Source organism: Pleurodeles waltl, chromosome 1_1 (assembly GCF_031143425.1).
Source record: "Pleurodeles waltl isolate 20211129_DDA chromosome 1_1, aPleWal1.hap1.20221129, whole genome shotgun sequence".
In the NCBI taxonomy this organism is placed as follows: Eukaryota; Metazoa; Chordata; class Amphibia; order Caudata; family Salamandridae; genus Pleurodeles; species Pleurodeles waltl.
This window is the reverse complement of record NC_090436.1, coordinates 176,218,720-176,242,209: the sequence shown is the minus strand read 5'-3', so window position 1 is coordinate 176,242,209 and position 23,490 is coordinate 176,218,720. Positions and strand designations below refer to the sequence as shown.

Genomic DNA, 23,490 nt, shown 5'->3' with positions numbered 1-23,490 from the left:
GAAGGAAGTCTCAGGGCCGGAGAGTATTCAAAGGGGAACTGAGACTGAAGGAGAGCTCACTGAGGATGGCTTAGTCACTGAAGGCGAGTTCCAGAGGGGTGACAGTGAGCATATCTCAGTTGAGGCAACAGGGGAACCGACACAAAGAGAGGTTCTCCCAGAAGCAGACGGATATGGACTTAAGTCGAGCCCATAACAGACCCTGAAGGCAAAGAAGTTGAGTTGGAAGAGGGTCAAAGCGTTCTGACTCCTCCTGAGCCGCTTGCAGAGCCATCAAGAGAAAACACCATAGTACAAGAGGAGGGCGCTGTTCAACTTCCTGAAAGGCCAAACAGAAAGAAAACACTTAAAGGAGATAACTGGCCAGGATCACAAGCTGCAGGGGAGAAAGTGATCCCTAACGAAACAAAAGAGGAAGAAGTTGACACAACCAGAAAAGAGGATCTCAGTGAAGGAGAGTTGCAGGGTGATCGCAAATTGAAAAGAAAGAGTTGCAAACAGAAGGTACGCAGGTCCTGAATGGGCATATGCAACATCAGCCGAATGGCAACAAGAATTCTTGGCGTTCTGTTTTGATCGAGAGGTTCCAGGTCAATACTACGGCACCTGAATTCAACTTTAGAAAGAGACTGTGTTAAAATTGAAATTGAAGTTGAAAGCTGGAAAGCTGAGAAAAAGAGACTGATAAATTACCGGATGTGACACTGATAACCTGAATTGACTCTGAAAACCAATTATGACAAGCTGCTAACCTGATGTGACAAAGGGGTCCTGGAGTGAGTGAAACGCTGTAAATACTCGCAGAGAGAAAGAGACTTTGCACAGAGAAAAAAAAAATAGCTTTTTATCGTCCTCAAGTTGATTGTTTGCTTTGTATTAATCAGCTCTCTGATTCTTTACAGATCATGAGTTACACCAGAAATAATAATAGAGTTAGAATGTGTGGTTGGTTGAGTGCTATTTTGGGTATTGTGTGTGCAATAATAATTATTGGTGTGATTGTGGGAATGCCATTGGTGGATAAGAAAGTGACTAACAATGCTTCAAATCTTGAAACTGCTACACCATGGGTGAAGTTTGAGCAGGATACAAAATATTTGCATGAGGGAACTAATTCAAAAGGGGAACTATCTACTAATGTCTTCTATCGCTTGTTGAATTAGTATGTTGACACAATGGATGCGAGGAACTGCTATGTGTGCACAAAGATTCCTTCATCAGTACAAGAAGGGGTTACTTATCATAGTCTGCCATTTACCTACAGGATAAGCTGTAGTTTGCTGCTAACAAGGTTCTATAATCAAGAACATGTTCAATACTTCTATTCTAACTTAGATGTAGTGTTTTCCTTTGTGCCTGTGACTGAGTTTCTAAATAAATTAGCTAAAGAACACAGCATAAAATTAGTTAGGGGTTTCTTTGAGCCGACATTGACATTTGGAACATCTTATGTGCATCGCAATAATCTAACCTGCTTATTAACACCTGTAGAAAAGAGCTTCTTAGATCACACCGATGATAGACGAAAGGCATTAAAAGAAAGGCTAGAAAATGGATTAGAAAAACACACGTTTGCAAATGATTATGCTTACATTGCAATAAAGACACAGGGCAAATTAGCTATAGATGCACTACACGTAGGAAGGCTTTGTATATATATAGGCCAAATTCTGAGCATGACACTTTATTTGTGGGAACGAGTGAATGCAGGCATGTGTTTTTGTTTCAGAGTAAATGGACGTTCATGTTAAATGGACAAGATCCAGCGATCCCTGGGATCTATTATATATGTGGACTTAATGTTTATTACCGTAATCCAAAGGGATGGTATGGGACATGTTATTTGGGAATAGTTTTACCAAAGATCTACCAGATTGATGACCTAAAGCACATTTCTAAAATGTCTGAATTACATCATACTAGACAAAAGAGAGAGACAGCTGCTGCTGTCGTAGGTGACATATTTGGAGACATAATTCCTTCAGTGGGGGTTATCGTAAACTCCATTAAGATTCGAAAGTCGTCTACTATTGTGGATAACATGCTGACAAATTTCACAGTGGCTATACTCCTGATGGATACTGAACTTGCTGCGGAAAGAGCTATGACTCTTCAAAACCGGCTTGCTTTAGACATTCTTTTAGCAAAGAGTGGCGGAGTCTGTAAGATGCTTAATGAGCGCCATTGTTGTGCATTAATTCCTGATAATAGTAAAAAGATTAGAGGTATGCTTACTAACCTAACAAGAGATAGTGCAGATTTGAAAGAGCTGAAGGAACCTGGAGTGTGGGAAAAGGTTGGGAAAGGAATTATTAAAGTGGGAACTTGGTTTAGTAGTATTTGGAATGGGGTACTCGCAAAAATAATAGGGAGTATGTTAATTGTTCTAACTTGTTTATTTGGACTATGGTTATCATGCAAAATTAATAAAAGAATTAAAAGAAATTTGGCAAAGAGAAATAAAAGAAAAGAAGAAAAAGAAAAGGAGAAAATGTTCAAAGAAATTTGGGAAAGATCACAGAGAGGAAGAAATCGAGATGCATAGTTTGAAGAAAATGAAAGGTTGTGAAAGGAAAGGTTTTGTGTGATGACAAGTGTCATCAGAGGAGGGACTGAGAGAGTGTAGCATATATACTTAGAAATTAACATGAAATGTTTGCGAACTAATGTATAATAATGCTGCATAGAAAATATATTAATATGTTTTTGCTAAACGGGTGTTTAAAATGTGCCCACGGGGAGTGGCCATCAATATATACGGGGACTAATGAAACTGACTAATAATATTGAAATGTTATGTTGAAGCATGATTTTGCATTAATATGAAAGGTTATATGCTAAAGTTTTGCTAATAAATCATTAGGCCTTAGTTAGCATGCGTCGAGGCCTAGCTGCCTGGTTTCATATTGAATGTATTTTTCTAACATGCAGTGTGCTGACTTGCTGAAGGACATGCACTCGTGTTTTTCCAAAAGCTAGAAGGTGAATGTAACAGTAGTAGATCCGTTCTCATGAAATTCGACTTGCTCAGTGAAACATTCTTGCTGAATGCAACAGTGTATACTACTCCCAGGTACAAGGTCGCCTGAACCGGTACAGACAATGGAGCCACTGACTGAAGATGTAAAGAGGATCACAAGAGTATGAAATCATACCGGACATTCTACCCGCTGGAAACGTCAATCATAAGGACCAATAAACTAAGTGAGAACTGTTATGAGGTGACAAATTTAATGAGCTAATTGGCAACCCATTGGATGGAGATAGTGGGGTGCAAACCCTCAACCAATAAAGAATTAGGGGACTGTACAACGGAAAAGGAATAAATACCTTTGACACAAGGAAGTAAGGGAGTCTAGGAGATCGAGGGGAGAGAAGTTAGGGAGATGCTATTGCGGATTTGCTATGACCCTGACACTTTTTCACTCTACATAGAGACTTTGCTGGTTGGTTCTTAAAAAACATCCTTTGCCTTATATTGCCTGTTTATACTTTACCTCCTTATGAGGGAAGTACCTTTTACCCTTTACACGAGCTTAGATTAATTCCTGGCTGATGGCGAATCAACTGATGTCCTGAGGACGAAGACTGAATCTGTTTGCTGACTCAATACGGAGGGTAACTATAGGACAATGAAATTGTGATTGTCTGTTTGCTTTTCCTTTCTAGACACCAACTGCTTCTTTTGACAGAGACCATAGTTAGATGTTTTCTAAATTGGTGTTACTAAATTGTTTTGCATGAAGCCCAACATGCCAATGCTAATTTGATGTTAGTTAAGGGGGTTCACTAAACAGACGCAAATAGACAAATGACTGAATCTATGCTTTGTTGAATAATGTGTTAATGATACTCTGCTAAGGTTAACCTATGTTGACGTTGTGCTATGTTCTAATATTCGCGATTCTTGCTTTGATGAAATCTTATCAGAGTTGCCAAATTGTGACTATGCTAATGAGTTTCTTGGTCTTGAGATTAATAAACTTACTAGTAGAATTGTAATCAATAGGGAATAAATATCACAGATTCGTACTAAACTGGTGTGGTTATTCATGACTGAAAGGCCATGGTGGTTTTGAGTTTTATTAATGTCTTTGACTAATTTGGATTGTCTTATTTTGGGTAAATATTGATGACGTTATTGATTGACATGTTGATCAGTTATCTCGTCCTAAGGTGTCTTCAATCAGGGTCAATGGATTAATTGGCCTAAAACAGTCCCAAAGTGAATAAATTAGTCATAAAAGGGACGCGTTAACACTACTATGGACTTAGCAAGTGGGCGGTTTCTCGCAACCGTCACTCCTCAAGCCTCCCAGCCTTGGTCAGAGCATGTCATACATCACTAAGATGCAATGACGTTCCACAGACTAAATAGCCTAAGTCATTACATGCATTTTAGAACACTGCTAACAAGTCCACATAATATAAAATGTCGTCCAGCAACACTGAAATTAAATTCGAATCCAAATATGCCAGTGATTTTTGGGGCAGAAGCCGCACATAATGTGTGCATCGCTACGACTCGAAATCAAAATATGATCATCATACGGGCTGTTGGAATAAAAGTGTTCCTTTCCTTCAGCGTTCTCAAAAGGATTCCGTCCGTCTCACAAATTTGAATGAAGAGCTCACTTTGTTGGCCCGGTGTTTCGAGGAAAGGATATCGTGGTCTACAGCCGTTAACGTCTCGAGCTAAACGATACCCGCCCCAGTCGTGTCCGGGCCTTGTCAATGGGAAATGGCGCGTGCCTGGGCAGGCTTCTGCCAGTCTGTCACTAGGAGGGCGGTTCCCGGATCTAGGCCTCCTCCTCCTCCTCCTCCTCTCCCCCCCCCCCCCCCTCCCCGACACCGCCAGCTGTGACCATAACAGAAGCACACCGTCCTTGACAGGGGGACGCGCCGGCCGCTTGCCCCGTACACTGAGGCGGAGGAGGGCTCCCCCGCTGCCGCTCCAAGGGAATGTACTCGCACTGCACTAACATGGCGGCCGCCTTGAGGAGCGTCGCCTTCCGGAGACTCGGCGAGCAGCGTAAGTCCGCCCTGCCTGGCGCGTTCTGCAGGGCTCTTATGTGAGCGACTGGAGGCCGCGCGGTGATCACCCCCGCTGCCATTCCTCTAGTTCCTCACTGCAGGGCACCCTCTTGTAATTGTCACGTGCAACACTTCTAGCCAGTCACAGCTTTGTATTGCCACAAGGCCGTTGCATTCTGGGATTTGTAGTTTCATTGTAACATGCGAAATGTGGGCTAAAAAAGAATTAGAACTTGTTGGATAAATAGTAGGGCTGGTTGGAGGTGTCAAACCTGATCTGGGGTCACTTGCCAGCTATGTCGCGTACTGAGAACGGTGGTGGGTTGCTCTGTGATCTTTGCAGCTGTTGGCTGCAGGGAATGCAGTCCTTTGTCACACGCAGTTGCTTGCCGCATGCAGTCCCTCACAACATGCCAAGTGCCTGTGAACTCAGCCGACATCTCAAATAGCATCACTTCATGTTGGGGTTTGTAGTTACGTTTCGCTCAATAATATTAATGCTTTGTTTTAGATACTGCGTCAAACTGCCGTTAAAATGTGCTACAAATTATAAGTGGACTGTAGTGTTATTTTTTATTAATATTTTTTTAAATGTCCGTCCTTACTCCATCTGATCACCAAATGGCGTGTTTCATAGGTCTAGTTCCTGGTGCGTGTCGTAGTTTTTCTCTCTTCTCTTCCTTTGGTATTGCTACCGCAGTTCTCGGCACTCCAAGTGGTAGATCTCTGTGCTCCGAGGCAAAGGTTGCGTCAACCAGGTCTCCCTTCACCTGCCACTTCTGTCTACACTGTGGTCCCTGCGGGACGCCTCTGCAGGCAGTGGCATAGTGAGGATATTAAGGACCCTTATGCAAGTAAGCAAAATGGGACCCGGTTTAAATACTGTAGTACAGACAAAGGTAGGGTGCAGAGGGCCCTTCTAAACTCTCAAGTGCACCTGCTGCACTATTAATACCTACGCCTCTACTCGTTCCTGCCAGCTGACGAGCACGGCCTGCGAGACAAGAGGCAAGAGTTCTGCTAGCATATGAACCGTTTTACAAAGTGGTTTCTAATATTTATGCTTTTTTAGCGCGTGCTCTGCAGCATGCACTCGCCAGTGGTTGTGTTTGAAGAGTGTAACTCGGGGTCCCTTGAGTATACAGTGCGCCTTGCTTCCTAGAACAACGTTTGCACGGCTATAGCAGTGTCGTTTGTTTTAGTGCATGGCACGAGGTTGGTTCTCACCTTCTTCTTGCCAATAGTTGTACGTTACGCAATGGAGTCTTGACTTACATAACTACACAACCACGTGCTCCGTTGAAGGGTTTGGTTTAGTCAGCTGTCTGCTCTGAAAAGAAAGTTCCTTTCATTTACTTTGTACCTGCGATGTCTGAACCTGTATCTCTCCTTTTAGAAGATCGTTACTCCCCAAAAGGTTATTCTCTGCTGTGGTGTCCCTTTTATGTATGTTCTTTTGTAAACGGAGCTCTGTTTTAGGATGTATATGTCAGGGAGGGAGAATATATGTTTATATATCATCGTTGATACGCTGGTATGGAGCGTTTAAGTAATACGGCATAAGTAATACGGCATAGCAAATATGTTATTAAATGCATACATACAGCAGCACCTGCAGCCTCGCGAAAGCAGTGCACAATGCTGGATAACAGTACCAGTGAGTGTGGGCAGTGTCATCGTAGGGATTTTGAGGGAGCCCGGGCAAGACATAGTTTAGGGGCCATGTCTAGAACCGCTTTTATTTTATTACCCATTTCTGATAAGTCAAGCCCCACGATGCTCAAACAGTATTGAGGAGATAATGTTGGTTACAGCCAGAGCTGCAAACTTTGGAACTGGAGAGCCAAGTTCGAGTTCCCGCGTTGGGTCACTATCCTTTGATTCTGGGCAAATCATTTAATCTCCCCGTGAATAAAAAAAAGAAAAACAATAAAAAAACATGAACGTGACCTTGTGTAATAATGTAACTGGTGCTCATGTAAAGCGCTCTAATACCTAAGGGTCAAGGACACCCCATGTAAAAACTGCACACAAATAATAATACATCAAAGGTTGATATTGAGAAATGGACAGAAGCAAGATAGAAAGTTCACTTTGCCGGTGGGACCATTGGAAGGTGGGCGCCCTGGCAATTGCCCATTTTCCACATGCATTAAAACGTCTCTGAATATGCGAACTGTGGTTAAAAAAAAAACTGTGACTTTGGTGGAAGTGAGATGTCTGTAGTTAGGGAGAAGAACAGGTTTTGATTTTCCTTCACAATTTATTTTATTGTATTTTACCTCTTTGCGTCCATTGTCTTTTTATTGACACTCCTCTTTTCTCATCACCTTGTGATTATCCTTTTCTAAGCCTTGGCTCATATTTTCAAGCCTTCACAATTTCATCCTGAAACTGACCTTCATCGCCACGCTTTTGGATTTATCTACAGAATTGGACGTTTTAATGCAGCGGGAGAAGGCATAGCAGAAAGCGTCGAGATTTACATTGGTGCAGTTTCTTAACACTTTATGCAGCAGGCCCCAAGTAGCTTAAGTTCAGTGCAACATATTAACATACTGAACAAATGGCGGACAAGGTACCCAGTGCATCACTGCATGAAGTCACCACTAAGTAACCACACTCCGTTGTCCAGCTCTCACAGTTAGATGCTCCTTGCCCGTACATTAGAAATATTTAAACAAAAGACAGAGAGGCAACAGACACACATATACGTTTAGAAATTCAATTTCGTATATTGATGCTTTTTAGTCAGGTTCCTTATCCAGAAACTCAAGCACAGTCAACGCATCTCACCTCAACAGAAGGTTCCTCGGGCCCATTGAGTCTAAATATTCCCAACATATTAGCATTGCTGTTTGTAAAGGTCTTCAAAGCTGCAGTTTTTAGGCTTTTTATTTAATTATACTCATTACTACCAGGTTTTGAGTAGGTGTACAGTATTCAAGCTATTCTAGATTAAGCGAGCAACAAAGAAGAAGATATAGAGAGGCCTGTGTAAAAACCACTTTCTTGTAGACTGTAGATATCAGCACAGCTGACCAAGCACTTGGAAACTGTAAAAGTTCTAATTTGAGACACATGCTTGTATGGTATTGTAATAGGCTTACAAATGGTCAAGAGTTTCGTTTACTACGTGAATGATCATGTTTGGTAATGTTGATTTACCATACCTTCTCACAAGTCTTGAGTACTTTTTATGGTGGATGGCCATGTGGGAATTATCGGCACCTGCCCACAAAGTAAAGCTGAATAGATAAAAAACGGCACAGTTGTTGATGAACAAGGTGGCATACAACCGTCATAGGGCTGTAATTGGAAAGTGTCTGCCTCACTGTCCTAGGGAATCCCCACCAAATATGAATCATGCAGGCAACCAGCAATTGATCCTTTCATTCTACTGGGAAGCAAGAGGCTAGCTTAGACTAACCTTCTTGCCTTGGTTTGCAAAGTTATCTCTTATATTCTGCATATAATTTAAAATTAAGAATGACCAGAAACATTCTGTGTGACTCTGTTGCACTGGCGCATCCTTGAAAAGAAGAGTAAGGTGGCTCTCCCTCTCTTGGTTAGATTCAGAGCCTGAGTCTGGTGGTTCAGTGACCTAATGCCTCCACTGCAGGGACACAGGATTGAATCCCAGCAGGTCCCCTTAGCCTTTCGTTCTTCCAAATTTGTTAAGATGAGCACTATTGAGTTGGGTAATGATAGCATCTCTTCTTAGCACCAAGATACCACAAGCGTTAACATGTACTTTACAAATATATGTCATCTTATGTTAGGGTCTAGAAATAAAAAAGACTCGGACCAAAACTGCATTGCATGCCCAGGAAGCTCCAGTGTTCAATTATCTTGTGCAGTAGAACTATTGAAACATCAAGAGTTTCCATTAGACAAATATTCTAAAACAGAAATAATACTCTGCTACCAATGCACTTGTACCAAACCTGCTTCCAGCAAACCCACAAGGTTAATGCTAGACAAGAGAACAATGCAAAAGCTTTACAAAAGGAAAAGAGCAATTGAGTAGCTGATCGAGGCCTGAGATCATGTGACTAACTCGTACTTTCCAACAGTCTTAACAACACATACCTTGGAGTGACAAGGGAAAGCTACATATTAAGTCAAAGGATTGTTTGACATAGTTTTCCTTGAAACAGCAAAGGTTACCCCATCCGGAGATGTCACTCTTCAAACCAAATGCAACCTGCAAACATCTCCTGCAATATAGTAAATATAATAGCAGAGTGAGTTTTGCATAACTTCTCTTGAGAGAGAAATGTATCTGCTCAGTGTTGAAACAAAGCCAAATCTCTGTTGACATCCCAAAGCTGTTATATTTTACAAGGTAGACGTTTGGAAAGAAGACTAACTCCTCAACAGGAATGCTATCTTGCTTGGCATGACTGACGAAAAGGCCAACCTGTAGAAATAAACTGCCTGGTTGTCTTACCTTCACTGGCCAACATAAGGGAAAAAAACAAAACATCTGCAGGAACTTATTTAAAATTTGCTGATCCTGAGCCATCAAAAGCATATCACTTAAGTGTCATCCTTATCCCTGGGGCAAGCACCGCGGACATAATGAGAGGCTTTGAACTTCCAAATCAGACACTTCCGGAGAAACTAAAGGTACATTTGGTGAGGTTCAAAGATCGTCAATGAAAGATGTGCAACCACTCAAAAGGAAGTCCCTCAGGAGGTGGGTACTCTCACATTTTAAGTGCCTGTAAATTATCCTGTCATTACACAGACCTTTTCCTTTTTTTCCTAAAATAAACCCCTGATTAGCTCCTTCTGCGACATTTTTTCATCTCTTTGTCTATGAGAGCTTACTCTTGTAATGCGAACACAATAGCAAGAGGTCAAACTGACTGTAACATGGTTCTGGTGTTCTGGAAAACGCTTTTTTGAATCCCTGTATCAGTAGAAGCCAGGTGTTGCAGTATTATCCCTCCATGTGAGAATATCACAGTCCAACGCCCCTCCGATCTTCTGTTGGGAATACAGAATAACACTTGCATGCAATACTCACTATCTGACCAAATGCACAGCACCTCTTGAGGGCACATAGCCACATTGGGACTGTGGGAGTTGCTATAAACGAATAAGCTCCCTCTGTTGTATCGGGCTTTGGCGGAAACTCTTGTGGCAAAAAACATGCCTATCAATTTATAGGCTTTATCCAGTGCTGTGAAGGCTGGCATAAGAAAGCAACCCCCTTAGCAATCAGCCTGCCACTGAGGAGGCTGAACCTTGTGTCTTAGAGTTATATTCTGAGTAGAATGTATCTATATTGCCCTGTGCAGAATGCACTGTTGCAGTTACAAACATCAGTGTTTGCAGTCTGCCCTTATCCTCATAAAATATCAAGTGAAACACTTTAGTTGGGTGATTACACGGTCTCCAATTATTTTGGAAACTATCTCTTTATTGTCAAGCAAGTTCTGCTTGCCATCACGGCATTAACAGTCTATTTATTTCTTGGGCTCTTGTTACATTTTACAATGAGTCACCATTTTGGGATACATTTTTGCTGTCAAGGAAACCTTGTCCTCCACTCAGGGCCTGGAATAGTCTGTTTGCAGGCAACGTCTAACAACTTTTTCTAGGGTTTTCCAAAGGCTCGCTTACTTGCATTAAGAAGCAACTTTGGGGACAGGGAACCACTCTGAGGTGCAGCACCATCTCCCAGTGGTTTTAGGTCTGCACCACCAAGGGCACCCCTCTGAATCTTCGCAGGAGTCATTCTTGTCCTCTTCAGAAAAGAGTGACACATTATTGTTGAGCTCACTACAGTCAGGTTCCACCAGCTAGCTAGGACTTGCTTAATCATAGCCATGTGAGGAGGATTGTGGCACCATTGCTTGAGGGCCAATATAACTTAGTTCAGACTTTCAAACGTGTCCTTGTATATAGGTGGGCCTCTCTTGCCCGCTGTGAGTTGAACTTGGAAGATGATATCGCTGTACCGTCGGCTGATAAATCTTTGCCGTATGTGTGTGAAGGAGGCCAGAAAACGGAAAGCTTTTACAATTGCTTACCCTGAGGTGTAACAGCAGATACAACTGATTTATTTCCTGCACTTTGCATAAACTTGCTTCTGATGTCAGAAAATTCAGGAACCAAAGAATGAGATTTCTCCCTCTTCAACATTGTTCAACATTCTTCCTGCATCAGGAAAGCAGATCTCCTAATTTCTGCCTTTGAAGTACTATAGCCCACCAATACATTATGCTAAAAGTAGCTGAAAATAGAAACACATACTAAGCCCAAATAAAACCTGGCCACAAATGCACGTTACAATTTTTTTGTTAATCCTAGGTGAAAAATTGAATGAGGAACTTTCGATAGAGAGCCCTTCTGAAAGGAGATGAAGATTGGTCTGCAGCTTAACAGACTGTGGCTTGTAACTCCCACTGACAGCTTTCAGCTGCTCGCTCAGTTCCTGCTTGGTTACTCTGAGGCAGCTTGCAGTTGATTGTAGACTCAGTGTCTGGGCCTTGGCCATCCCATAGACAAGAAGGGAGCCACTCGTACAACTTTGAAATGACATGTGGGACAGCTTCTGGCCCGACAGGCAGAGTAATGCTGGTCATGTACTCTCACAGTTTCAGGAACATGCCATAAGTAGAGACAGCAGTCGTACATGAGCCGTCCATCCTGAAATAACAGACAGGTGCCAGTGGACCCTTGATTCTGGTCAGCTTATATAGAAATGGGTTTTCTTTGAGCATAATAAGGCAGTTAGAGAAAGTTGTGTTTTTCTCAGATGAGCGCCATACGGTCCACTCAGTTCTCCAATGGATGTCCACAAAAAGTTAAAGTTTTCCATGGTGATAAATTTACTGTTCAGCAGTAATATCTAGTTGGTCTGTAGTAAACTTGCCCTCATGTTACAATGACATGCTGTCTCATTAACCATAGAAATGGCCATGCAAAACTCTACAATTACTCACAAACTTCTTCATCATGAAATTAATCTGCATTAAATATCCCGCAAAAATCATGTAATTGCTGGTGCAAGTAGCATGCAGTGACCACATTGGTGGTGTGAATTTTCCTGTTTTCACTTCGAAAATAGGTTTGTCAAAACCATAAATGCCTTCATATTAAAATCAAGTTGCGTGATAAAATTAGCTTGTATGCAGCAGCCCTTGTGCAAGACCTGAAATTGCTTTGACAACGTTTTTTGAATTGTTCCCAATTCACTTCCAATTTACCCACATGAGCAAAAAAGGTGTACCTCTATATAAACCAATAAATTAACCATACATGGCACAGAACACTATCCGTTAATAAGGTTGGTAAGTACACCTACATGATCCATGCAATGACCTCCGGAAGAACCAATTGTAGGAATGGCATTCCACCGCATGCACTTTTATTTCAAACACAAACCCCTATCCCAGAATCTTCTCCAAATCATCATTACACTGACATCATTCCCCTGATATCACTTTGGTACTGCATTCTACTAACATCCCATGAAGAAAAACTACAGCACTCTGCCCTGTTAAAAACGTTTATCAGCACATAACAACACAACAGCAGCTTTAGACACTCATACAATTCCTCACCCAAAAGGCAAAACCCATACTGACAAAATAAAGTTTCCAAAAACCAGCATCCTCAAACTCTGTAGTTGCTTTCTGCAACCCCACAATACTCTCCATTGTTGTTTCTGTCATGTCTAATAAGTGGTCACCTTTCGTCCTACCTACTTGGGAGGGGTTGTTACCTGGAATCCTATTAAACAGGGGTGTATGGAAATAAGGGGTGCTAAAAATTGTAACCTTGCTTAGGGTGCCGAAATACCCTGAGACAACCCTGCTCTATGGCACAGTTCTTTCTCCACTCTGATGGTTGCATATCGCTCTTCCTGACTGTGGGGCCCGAATGACAAATGGCATTTTGGAGTATGTAGTACTCCAGCTTTTTTTTTTTTTACTTACTACAAAATTTAATTCATAAGCTGGCGGGTGGCGCTCTCCTTCTCCTCCCTTATGTTTTCTGTACAGACCTCTTACCACACAAGGTTACGTTTTTGTAGTTCATGTAGGAGGGACCAGGTGAGCCGTAGGAAAATGGGGAAATACCAACAGAAAATAGGTGAAGTTAAGGGAAAATGAAGGAGAGGAACAGTTTAATACAAAACCACCTGTCTAAAATAATAAAACCATTGAAGTTCCAGAATGCACTTGAAATTTTACTACAGCCCTAGTAGTGTCAAAAGAGGATTAATAGTACTGCAGCCCAGCCTTGGAGTAAGTCAAGCACAGCACATGGACAACACACTACCATTAAAAAAAGCTATGGTGGAAGGGAATTAAACGAACATCCAATAGGAATTGATGTTGAATTAAACAAATTAATTTTTAAATATAAATTATATATGCATTTCTTTTTAGTGATGAAAATTAAGTATCACTGTTGATTACTTTTTTTAAAATTTAAAAATACACCTAATTCAAAAAAAGTTTTAGCTTATTTGTGAAAATATAAACCATTTAAATTAAATGGATAACCTAATAAATTAAGAACCATAAAGATATTGGTGAGAATGGGTGATTTTATTTTTAAATTATTGTTTAATACCTTTTAATTTACATATGTAAACAATTTTAAAATGTAGCAGATCTATAATTTGAGACAGTAATGCTTTCTAAGATTTATTTTATTAGTTCCAGGTTAATATTTAGTTATTCTCATTTATTTTACATTTGGATTTCAAATAAAAATATTTTAAATTAATTAAAAAATTAGGCATCATTACATTTCTCTATACTTTCTTATAGCGACATCTCTCTCCCAGTGATGAAGATTTCCACCAGTAGGTGGAAAGTTACTAATAGTAAACTTACCCTTTTAAATTGAGCCAAAGGAAGCTACAGCTCTCAATTGATGGGGTAGAGGCATGCAAGTCTACACCTACGAGTAAATCTTCACTTTGAAATACTGAATAGCAAAACAGTAGGTGTTACACCAAGGTGTAGGAGTAGATTTACACATGTACATTTATCTGTGTGTATCACACCTTATAACTACTCAGGTTGCTCACCATGTTCAACACCTTCATCACTATAGTACTGAACTTGGTAAATTTACCTTGAATCACCCTCCGTACCAGCTACAGACTTCCAAAGTTTCACCTCGCCAGAGAAATCCCATCATCCGTGCAAATCACTTCTGCACCCACCAAAATAATACTCCTTTCGCCATGCAACAGTTTTTACTTCCCTCACCAAAAAAAGATTTTCCACTACAATTCAGTTTTACTGAATATAGAGTGACCCTTCTCTCTGAAACCTGGCAACTGCACAGTCACAATCTCTGAGATCGCAACACTCTTACACGTGGCACTCTTCCTTCTTATATAGCCTTTTCTTTTCTTGAATTGTTCTGCTCCCTCTCCTCCCCATGTCTGCAAACTTTACAGACTCTTCACTCTTCTATGTCTTCCTCAGTCACCGTGGACACACCTCTGAGAAAGCCGTGCATCCCCTTAATAACCAAGTGGAATTACTACAATTACTGAATGAGGAGGAATGTGATGTTTCTAGCCTCTCCTGTACAACCCTTTTCAGTGTGTCTCTCCGTGAATGGTCTTATAACCCTTATATCAAGAGCACCCGGACCCCCAAAATTTGTAGGCCCTGCCTCTGGCTGCTACATGATGCATGCAGTATCCTTGGCCCCTACCTGAACACACAATAGCCCACACATGACTGTAGTTGACACATTGATCAAGAATCTGCCCCTACATGAACACGAACACAAGGGTCATAGCTAGTTGCATACTTATCCATGTTTACTTTCATCACTTGTCTTTGATGCACCTGTTAGCTAACTCTTCTAATAAGCACACTCGAACAGCTTTATGTAGCCCCCTGAAGAACACAGTAATATGCAATCTTAAATAGCACTGTGGCAATACACCAAACCCAGGCATGTACGAATTCGGAAAAAGGGATGTTACACTACAGATAGAGACTCTTCTTATGCATGTCAGGTACCTAGTTATGCAGCATTAGAATAGTCATGATATAATTCTGCACTCAGATTTAGTTGTCCATTTCATCAAGGAGACGCCTCAGAAAACTAATTTCCTGTAAAATAATTCCACTTGTTCGTCTTGATACTGTGTAGTGAGGTGATAGATTATGGCAGTGTTCTCATTATAGTAGATCTCGAATGATATTCTGATGACACCATTGCTTACATTACATCAGGGCCTGAATTCTAGCAAGATTCAGATTTTTCAACAAAGCTACATACATGGTCTGGAAGGAGGCAAAATGCGGTAGTTCCGGGATTGGAATGGTCTGTAAGTCAGTGCACACCACAAATTTGTATATCCAACAGTATGCAGCAGCTCCTCTCAAATGTCTTGCCACACTAGAAAAGGATGGACGTTTTACCGGGTGGGAAATAATGGGGTGTAGAGAAAGTGAATTTGCATTCGCTTAACACAGGTGGGGGACCGCAGCGTGACCAGTCATATCTCAACCAGATATACAATTACGCACCCTTCATATGGCAAATTGTACAAGAAGAACCCAATGCAAGCTGGTTTTCATTTAGAGAATATAACATTCTCCGGCCGTAGTTATTACAATTCACAAACACGACAAATGTTTTGTTTTCTATATAAATACGACAATAAGTAAAGTACTGCATAGTGGCCACATGGCCATATCTAATACATAGATTCTCCTATCAGATATTCCATAACTATTACATGAATACATTAATTTACATCAAATTAAGGCGTCATGCTTGACCACCCTCAGGCCCCTTGTGGTGTTGACTCATTCAGCTGACTTGACTTAATTGACTTGGACCCAGGGCAAGACCCTGTCGGTCTCTCCATAAGTTGTCTTCTACAAGGCGAACTCACTTGCCCCCTCAAGACAGAGGGAGCTTGGGTCAGCATAACAGCTGTACCCCCAAACAACCATGCCAGAGCTACCCAATACAGAGATTCTCCCTGGCACCTATTGGGAGGTGGGCCTTGGCCAACTGGGGCCACACCTTTGTCCCTATACCAGCCCACCATCCCCTGTATCCCCAGGGCCATGTGATGGGGTACCCTGGCTGGCTATGGACAATCGCGGTAGACGGCGTTCCCAGCCTTCCAGTAGTGACCACAGTACCCCTGCCCCGGATTGAGCTAAATGCTTAAACAATCCAATTCCACCCTGAATTCGCCTACACATATTCTTGATGCCAATGTTGTCTACCAGTTTTTTAGTGGCCAAACATGACTCCTCCTCTGCCACAAGCCTGGATGGTTTTCCGACCAACTGTTTGTGGAAGTGCAGCTGATGCCATCACAGGCTTCAAAACAGACTTATTGCCCCCCGCCCCCAGGCTAATAAAAAATGAATCTTATCCCTCTTGAAGGACAACTGTTCCACTGTCATAATTGGCCTGCCCGAGGCGGGCACCACCTAGGAACCACACCCTGGATGAGCAGAGACCATGCAAATTGTGGAGTGATGTAGCTCCCTGTCTGTGACCTCCTGGGCAAAACTGGCGTACCACATTCCAAAAGAGACCTCCCTTCACATCCCACTAGAAGAGAAAAGGTCCGCTTTTTCGCACTGTCACCCTTGTTCTGGGCAGAAGTTGACTTAAACTACTAATGGCAGCGTGACCGAGGATCAATGCACTGGCGGTAGCCACATGACCTAAAGATTGGATTTCAAACGAGATAACATAAATATAAGTAGACATATAAAAAACTGCAAGTCAATTGCAGTTACATCATTTTAGGTAGTATGAGTCCCCCTTTTTTTTTTCTCTTCTCTCTCAAAGTCCTTCTGTGTGAAGCCCTGTTCTCCCGGGAATGAGGGGATGACCTCCCACACCTAATAGGGGGTGAGCTCAGTGAGTGCTAACAATGATTGAAGACCAGGTCTCTCTAGGCGGTGGCTCATGGGGAACTAGCCACCTCGAGCCACCTGAAAAGCAGCTCCCCTGTGTGTTGACCAGCCTATCAAAACTCACACGTTTACACGACTCCTGTGCACATGCCCTCACGTGGTCAATACCAAGATTCCTACAATATTCCATAGCTCTGAATGATTGTCAGCAACGTAGGTAGTCTTTATTACAAGGGTGGTATTCAAGGATGACGGACCCCTGGGGCCAACTGGTCGCCCCTCCTAGATTCCTCAGCTGCACTCTTGCTGTACCAGCCAATTTATAACACCGCAACCACTAAGGAACCCCACTGGATTGCAACCGTATTTGGCCAATATTTAAAACTCCCTCAACAGGGTCTGACGTTTAAGCAAGGGTTTCGCTACGACCTAGTGAAGTTTGCTAAGTGGTGTGATGGTTCACCCACACACACCTTCTTCCTCAGAGTCCCGCTATCCCTATAAATGCCTGTATTATATGTAAAAGACACTTTGTGTGCCTGCCCAGTACCCCGACCTGAAGTGACCTAGCCCTCGATCAATATGGATCAGGGAGGCCGTCATAATAAATACACTAAGGGCCTGATTACAACTTTGGAGGAGGTGTTAATCCGTCCCAAAAGTGACGGTAAAGTGACGGATATACCGCCAGCCGTATTATGAGTCCATTATATCCTATGGAACTCGTAATACGGCTGGTGGTATATCCGTCACTTTACCGTCACTTTTGGGACGGATTAACACCTCCTCCAAAGTTGTAATCAGGCCCTAGATGTTATTTGGCTCCTGCTATTGAGTCCTTGGGCCCTTAAAGGCTGTTGAGACCCCCACCCCTTGTTTCAGCAGTTATACATTTATAGTGTTGGCTCTATGTTCCCAGAAATAGTTAATGTACTTGCCTCGAGTTTGAGTTGTAACCTCCCAGACCAACAAAACTGCAATGAGATGTCTGCATAAAAGGGGCGCTCCATAATAAACTCTCTGAGAATTGGACCCACACTTCCCCATTAACTGTCTTACAGTTTGCACAGTGTTGAAAGGTACGAGGATACAAGGTATTATAAAGCATTTGAAACAAAGCCACTTTCATTTATTTGAATGGTTTAGTTGATAATGTCAGGGAGTGTGAGGATGACCATACCTAACCCTAGCTAGGCATATGCAGTGAGAGCAGACTTTCAGTAGCCCAGATCACATGTGGATTATGTCTGAACAGCTTAATAACACATTGACAAGGCTGGTGAGAAATTTGCACAGCGTCCGACTCATCTCTAGAGCGCTTACTCGTATCTCGCCATGAATACTCACCCACTGCCAGAACTAACCCAGACGTCCAGAAGTGATGGGAAAAGACTTGTATGCTGCACTTCAAAAGTATTGAGACACAACATGTGCGAAAAAAAAGAACACTTGTATAGCAAGGAAGACCAAGTTAAAATGTAATGTAAACATGGACTGTATCACAGCTATGGATTACTTCAAGGATCTTGAAAAGAAGTGACACAAACTTGTCTTCCACAAAGGTGAGTTCAGGGCGAGTGGAAGCCCTACCGAAAAAACAACAGGCAAGCGTGTCTGCTTGTTAATCTACAAGAGAAGAGATGTAATCAGACATATATTATACGCAAACAAGCACACTCAATGGGAGGGCATGCACCACCAGAAGAGAATCAATACGAAACAACTTCGTGACCTGCGCCGTGGAACACGCAACCTTCCGTTCTGAAGACAGATGCGCTAGCGTTGCTACACAAGGGCAGCTGCGTCACAAACCCACATGCATGAGAGAAGAGCACACCCAGCGTCAACATAACCCAAGACCCTTCCTAGCGCCGCGCATGGATCTATACACCGGACACCCTAGTGGCAGCGTTTGAATCAATGAACGGTCTCTAAGCGGTGGAACAGTGTTCGGCCGTCCCTACATGCGAGGCAAGCCTTCATTTTAGTCAAATAGGTTTCATGAAATGAGACGCCTCCTGTCAGTCATTTGCCAATAGTCTGGGTGTCACGACTTGCGCTTCCGTGGACAAAAGCCATCCTTGTACCAATGTTTTAAAGGGGAGCACTCTGTTGCTTGAAAAGACAAAACAGCTGGGCGGCGGCGGCGGCAGCGATCGTCAGGGGGTGGAGGCCCAGGCAGTGATGTGTAACCTGGGCGACCTTGGCCTGGTACTTAACATGCCCTGCCCTCTGACGATCGCCTGGGCGACCCTGCCACTGATGTGAGCAACCAATGTTTGCTCACCGTGGGAGATAGGGAAATACAAAAAGTGGCCACTGTTGGCCCCTGCCTCTGACCGGTCTGATCTGGCCCACACCGGTCTTCAGTGCCTGTGACCTGGCGGCTTGGCCCCTTGTCCAGATTTCCATGTAGGCAAGTATTTGTGTGCGTTTTTGCTCATCTGAAAATGGAATTTCCAAAGTTTTGCTAGATGTACGGTTTCAAGGTCTACTTTTCTTTACTCTTCGAAATGTTTAAAAGTCTTAAATGTGCAACTGTGAAAAGTGCACTTTTTTGTTTTGCTCTAAGAGCTGACCCCTTAATGTATTTTCATGTTGCGCGTAATGATTTCACACTCATCCTGGTCCATGTGTAAGGTTTACTATATAGACATTTTGTGCTAAAAAGATCCTATTTTTTTCCGTCCTCGTTGTGATCCCTCCTTTGTGCACTTTACCTAATAAAAAACAAATGCACAAAACTAACTGTGAGCCATATTTGAAGGTTTATTTACAAGTCTCTGTCACTGCAAGAAAGCTGTAACTAAGAACAACCACAGCGCTAAGAAAAGCTGAGTGCAAACCTCATTATAAGGCAGTGGTCTCCAAACATTTTTATGCTGTGCCCCCCCAATTGAAAAATAAAAAGCATTGGGCCCCCCTCAGAATTTTTGACAATTATTTCATAAAGATGGCAATGTTTAAATATGTGTAGACCTATTTAAACATTGCAGTTAAGTACTTTTACCTTTTTAAATATGCAATAACATGCTTCTGCTTAAAACAAAGGCCTGTTATCCGTGTAATGCTTATTTTAGCAAGAGTCTGGTGGCCCCCCTAGGGGGGCCCGCCTCCTGGTTTGAAGACCTCTGTTATAAGGGGATCATATAATCACCAACACTATATTTATTCTCCCGCCTTGTGGTTCACACTCGTACTTGTGTGGTAATAAACATCTCCTGAGTTAATGGCCTTTTTCTTCCCTGGTGTTTTATATCCAGAAGTGTCCCACACCTACTCTACTGCTGGTAACTCAACAGTGTGGTAGTAATTTTGCTGTGCAAGCAGGTTTAAGGTTAGTTCAGTTGTTTTCCTTTTGGCTCCTAAATGTTGGACTATGCGGTTAGAACCTGGAGGGATGATGCAACACATATGACAGTGACCTAAAGTCTGTGGGAGATCCCGTTCCTACTACTCTTCTGAACCAGAGTCCCACCTAGAGTATTTATCTCACTCACATTTTTGTATCCCTTAGTGGTGGCCTGTTAGGTATTGGCAACATACTGCCTACTGAAGGAGTTCTCGGGTAGGGCAACTCTTCTCCTTTCTGTGCTTCTCATGAGGACAGGATGCTTGACAATGAAAACCTCAGGGAATCTGTCTGGCGGTGACTGGATGAGACCTAGCGCCTAGTCGTCCAGCTATTGTTCTGCTGAGTTCTAATCCTTCCTAACAGGGTGTCTTCCACAGGACCTAATGACAGTTCCCTCCTGTGCTTTGCAGGATGGAGGCCTTACAGGGCTGTCTCTCTGGTTTCCCTCAAACTACTAGGAAAAGACACTCACTCAACAATACGACTCATAAACAGGTCTCAAATATGACAATAGCAGCACCTATCACTCAACCTAAAGTATGTTACATTGCCACTGTTTGCCTCATCTTTACGTCCTGAAAAAGATACAATGATGGCTTCTTTCAAGATCTCCAAATTTGTGGCTGAACACCTACTCAGTTGAATAGTGCACCTGCTGCTGCCGCCACTCCATGCCATGCACGCACAGTCACATTTGCTTGTGGGAGAGGAGGTCAAAAATTATAATTAGTTAGGAATAGCTAACTCAGGAGGACATGTTATCTATCAACATGGGGAGATGCAATTATTGGAACCCCCTCCAACTCCCCCCCAAAAACTCTTGCTTATCGCCTCAGTTCCACACAAGTGACTTTGCATTCCCTAGTATTGCTAACAGCAACTGTCATTCGTGTTCCTGTGCAGTTATGTGATGGTCCCTGGTGCGCAATGGGCCACCCCATAAAATGTTCCCATAGTCTGTACCAGAGGCAGCTAGGAATATTTCAAACCATTGTAGCAACGCTGCTGCAATAATTTTGTGTGGCAAGTAGAGATTTGGGAAACATTCATAAGTAGGTTGTAGTCAAAATCTGCAGAAAAATATGTACACATATGCAGAACTAATTCTCCTCTGCACGAGCTACACGGCCTTGCGCACAGCTGTGGGTTCTTGTCCTCAAGCCCCACCCCTTTGCCCAAGGTGCCTTCCCAACCCTCCAACATCTCTCCAATCCCGATCTGTTACACTTCATTGTCAACGCTCGTGCCCTTTCCTGGTTATTTCTCTCCTCCTTCTAACACTATGGTCCCCTGCTCATCACTGAGCTCCCTAGTAGTTCACGGGGCTTTTCTCTACTCCTCCACGAGTATTTATCATCCCCTCAGCAAGTGCAGAGAACACTGGATCATAGCACTACGCCACGCAGACTCCGGTTCAAAAACTGTACTAATATTTGCGGTTCTAAACTAGTCAGTATTTTCCCCTATCAACCTATGCCTACTATACGGTCTGAACGAACCTGTTCCATAACAGCTGTCCATCTCATACTCCTCTTGTTTTTCAGCCACAAATTCCACAATTGTTTTTTTTTATACTCTGATTACAGCTTGCTGACAGCGTAATGTATTTATCAGGTGCAAATATACTCTTATCTCTATGGCTCTAACTGTTACGTTTTTACTTGTGTTGAAACCCAATAAAATGTATTCACAAAAAAACGTGCAGAACTAATTTCAAATTATTGAGGGGAAGAAAATGTCCTCAGACCAGTTCCAATAATATTGAGAACTTTATATCAAACGTTACTTGCTGTATTGCTTTTAAATTAAATCAACCACGTTTCACTTCATCTCAACTCAAAGGACTTCTGCAATGCCATTTATTTGGAGTACTTCAAGCATGCCTTAGTCCTTTAAAATCCATCATGCCCTAAATGGTATTATTTCTCTCTTCCACGCGGTTATATGATCATATCTCGCCAATACAGTCAGCTAAATTGAATCCCTATAGATGCAAGGATCAAATTCAGAGTACGGTGCTTCGTCTGCTTTGCAGTTCACCTCAGAAAAATCATACCTCTCTAACTTACTGACCATCTCTGGTGGTCAGCTGGGCCTCAGAGGAAAGACGCTTCTCCAACTGGAAACCGATTCAAAGCTTCACAAGTGAGGAATTAGTCTTTTAGAAGCGCATGCCATACAATTGATTGAAATGTATAGTAATTTCGGAGTGGTGGGCGGTTATCTTGTAGGAAAATAAAATACATTTACAAGAGAAAGAGCATATGTAAGAATATACACAATGCAAAGCACCCTTGATAAAATGAATGAAAGTGATAGAGGAATGGGAGAGACAATTCACAAAAGCCAAGGTTTCACGTGTTGGTAAAAATGTTGAATGTTAAAAGTATCCCAGCTCCCAAACCACAAACAAAATGTGCAGTTCCATATTCAGATTACATTGTATTTTACTTGGAAGACCGTGGTAGATTAACAGATGGTGTCTGTAAAAAAAAGTACATTATAAAACTCCTTTGGGTGGGAAAGTGACCTAAGTAACTGGCTCAATATGTTATACAAACTTTCTTTGTGGGTGGTGAAATTTGTGGTAACATGTTCAAGGAGATTCTAGCCCTTTGAGTTCTTGTTGTATAGTGCCATCTGCATGTGCCATGTTAGGTGTTGTGGGTATCATTTGTAGATCTCTGACATATAGCATTTAGCTGTTTCTTGTTGAAATACCTATTGTATATAATAACAATAATAATAGTGGCCTTTGGGTCAGTCCGTTGCTTATCACTGGTTGGCTTTCTTGTCAGTCCGATTTACTTTATTTTTGAGTGATGGTTTTTGTTCCTCTTTTTGTGTTTGCCCTTCACATGGAGCATAGCTTATTTACCAATTTATAGATTGGATGAATTGTATCCTTCTACAGCTGACACCAAGGGGTTTACATTTCCCTTTTTGTTCCATCACTGTAAAGTGGAAGTGTTTGTGTTAGTTCTCTCCACCATGTGTTGTTTTCTCCCTCGCATACCTACCCCCTGCACTCTTTATGTTGCTCCCACCATCCCCAGTTCATCTATTGAGTCTGCCCCTCCACATTCTTCCGCTTTGCTTTTCATTGATTATGCACGTGGGTGCATATGTCTTGACACCTAAGCTGACTATTTTGTTTTTTTTTCTCTTCAGCCTGGGGAACAAAAATCATTTCTTGTTGTTGCTCATGTTTCT

At 42.3% G+C, this 23,490-nt stretch overlaps 1 protein-coding gene across 2 annotated transcripts in view; it reads left to right on the top strand.

Annotated features, from left to right (window-relative positions):
- The first annotated feature begins 4,727 nt into the window (after positions 1-4,727).
- FECH (ferrochelatase) overlaps positions 4,728-23,490 on the top strand; it is a 148,740-nt gene continuing 129,977 nt past the window's right edge. Inside the window, exon 1 of one of the 2 annotated variants that reach the window (XM_069220028.1) lies at positions 4,728-5,032. In XM_069220028.1, coding sequence (XP_069076129.1) covers positions 4,963-5,032 — 70 coding nt within the window. In that variant the 5' untranslated portion in view covers positions 4,728-4,962. The remainder of the gene's footprint in view (positions 5,033-23,490) is intronic. The other variant, XM_069220020.1, reaches the window with a different exon arrangement.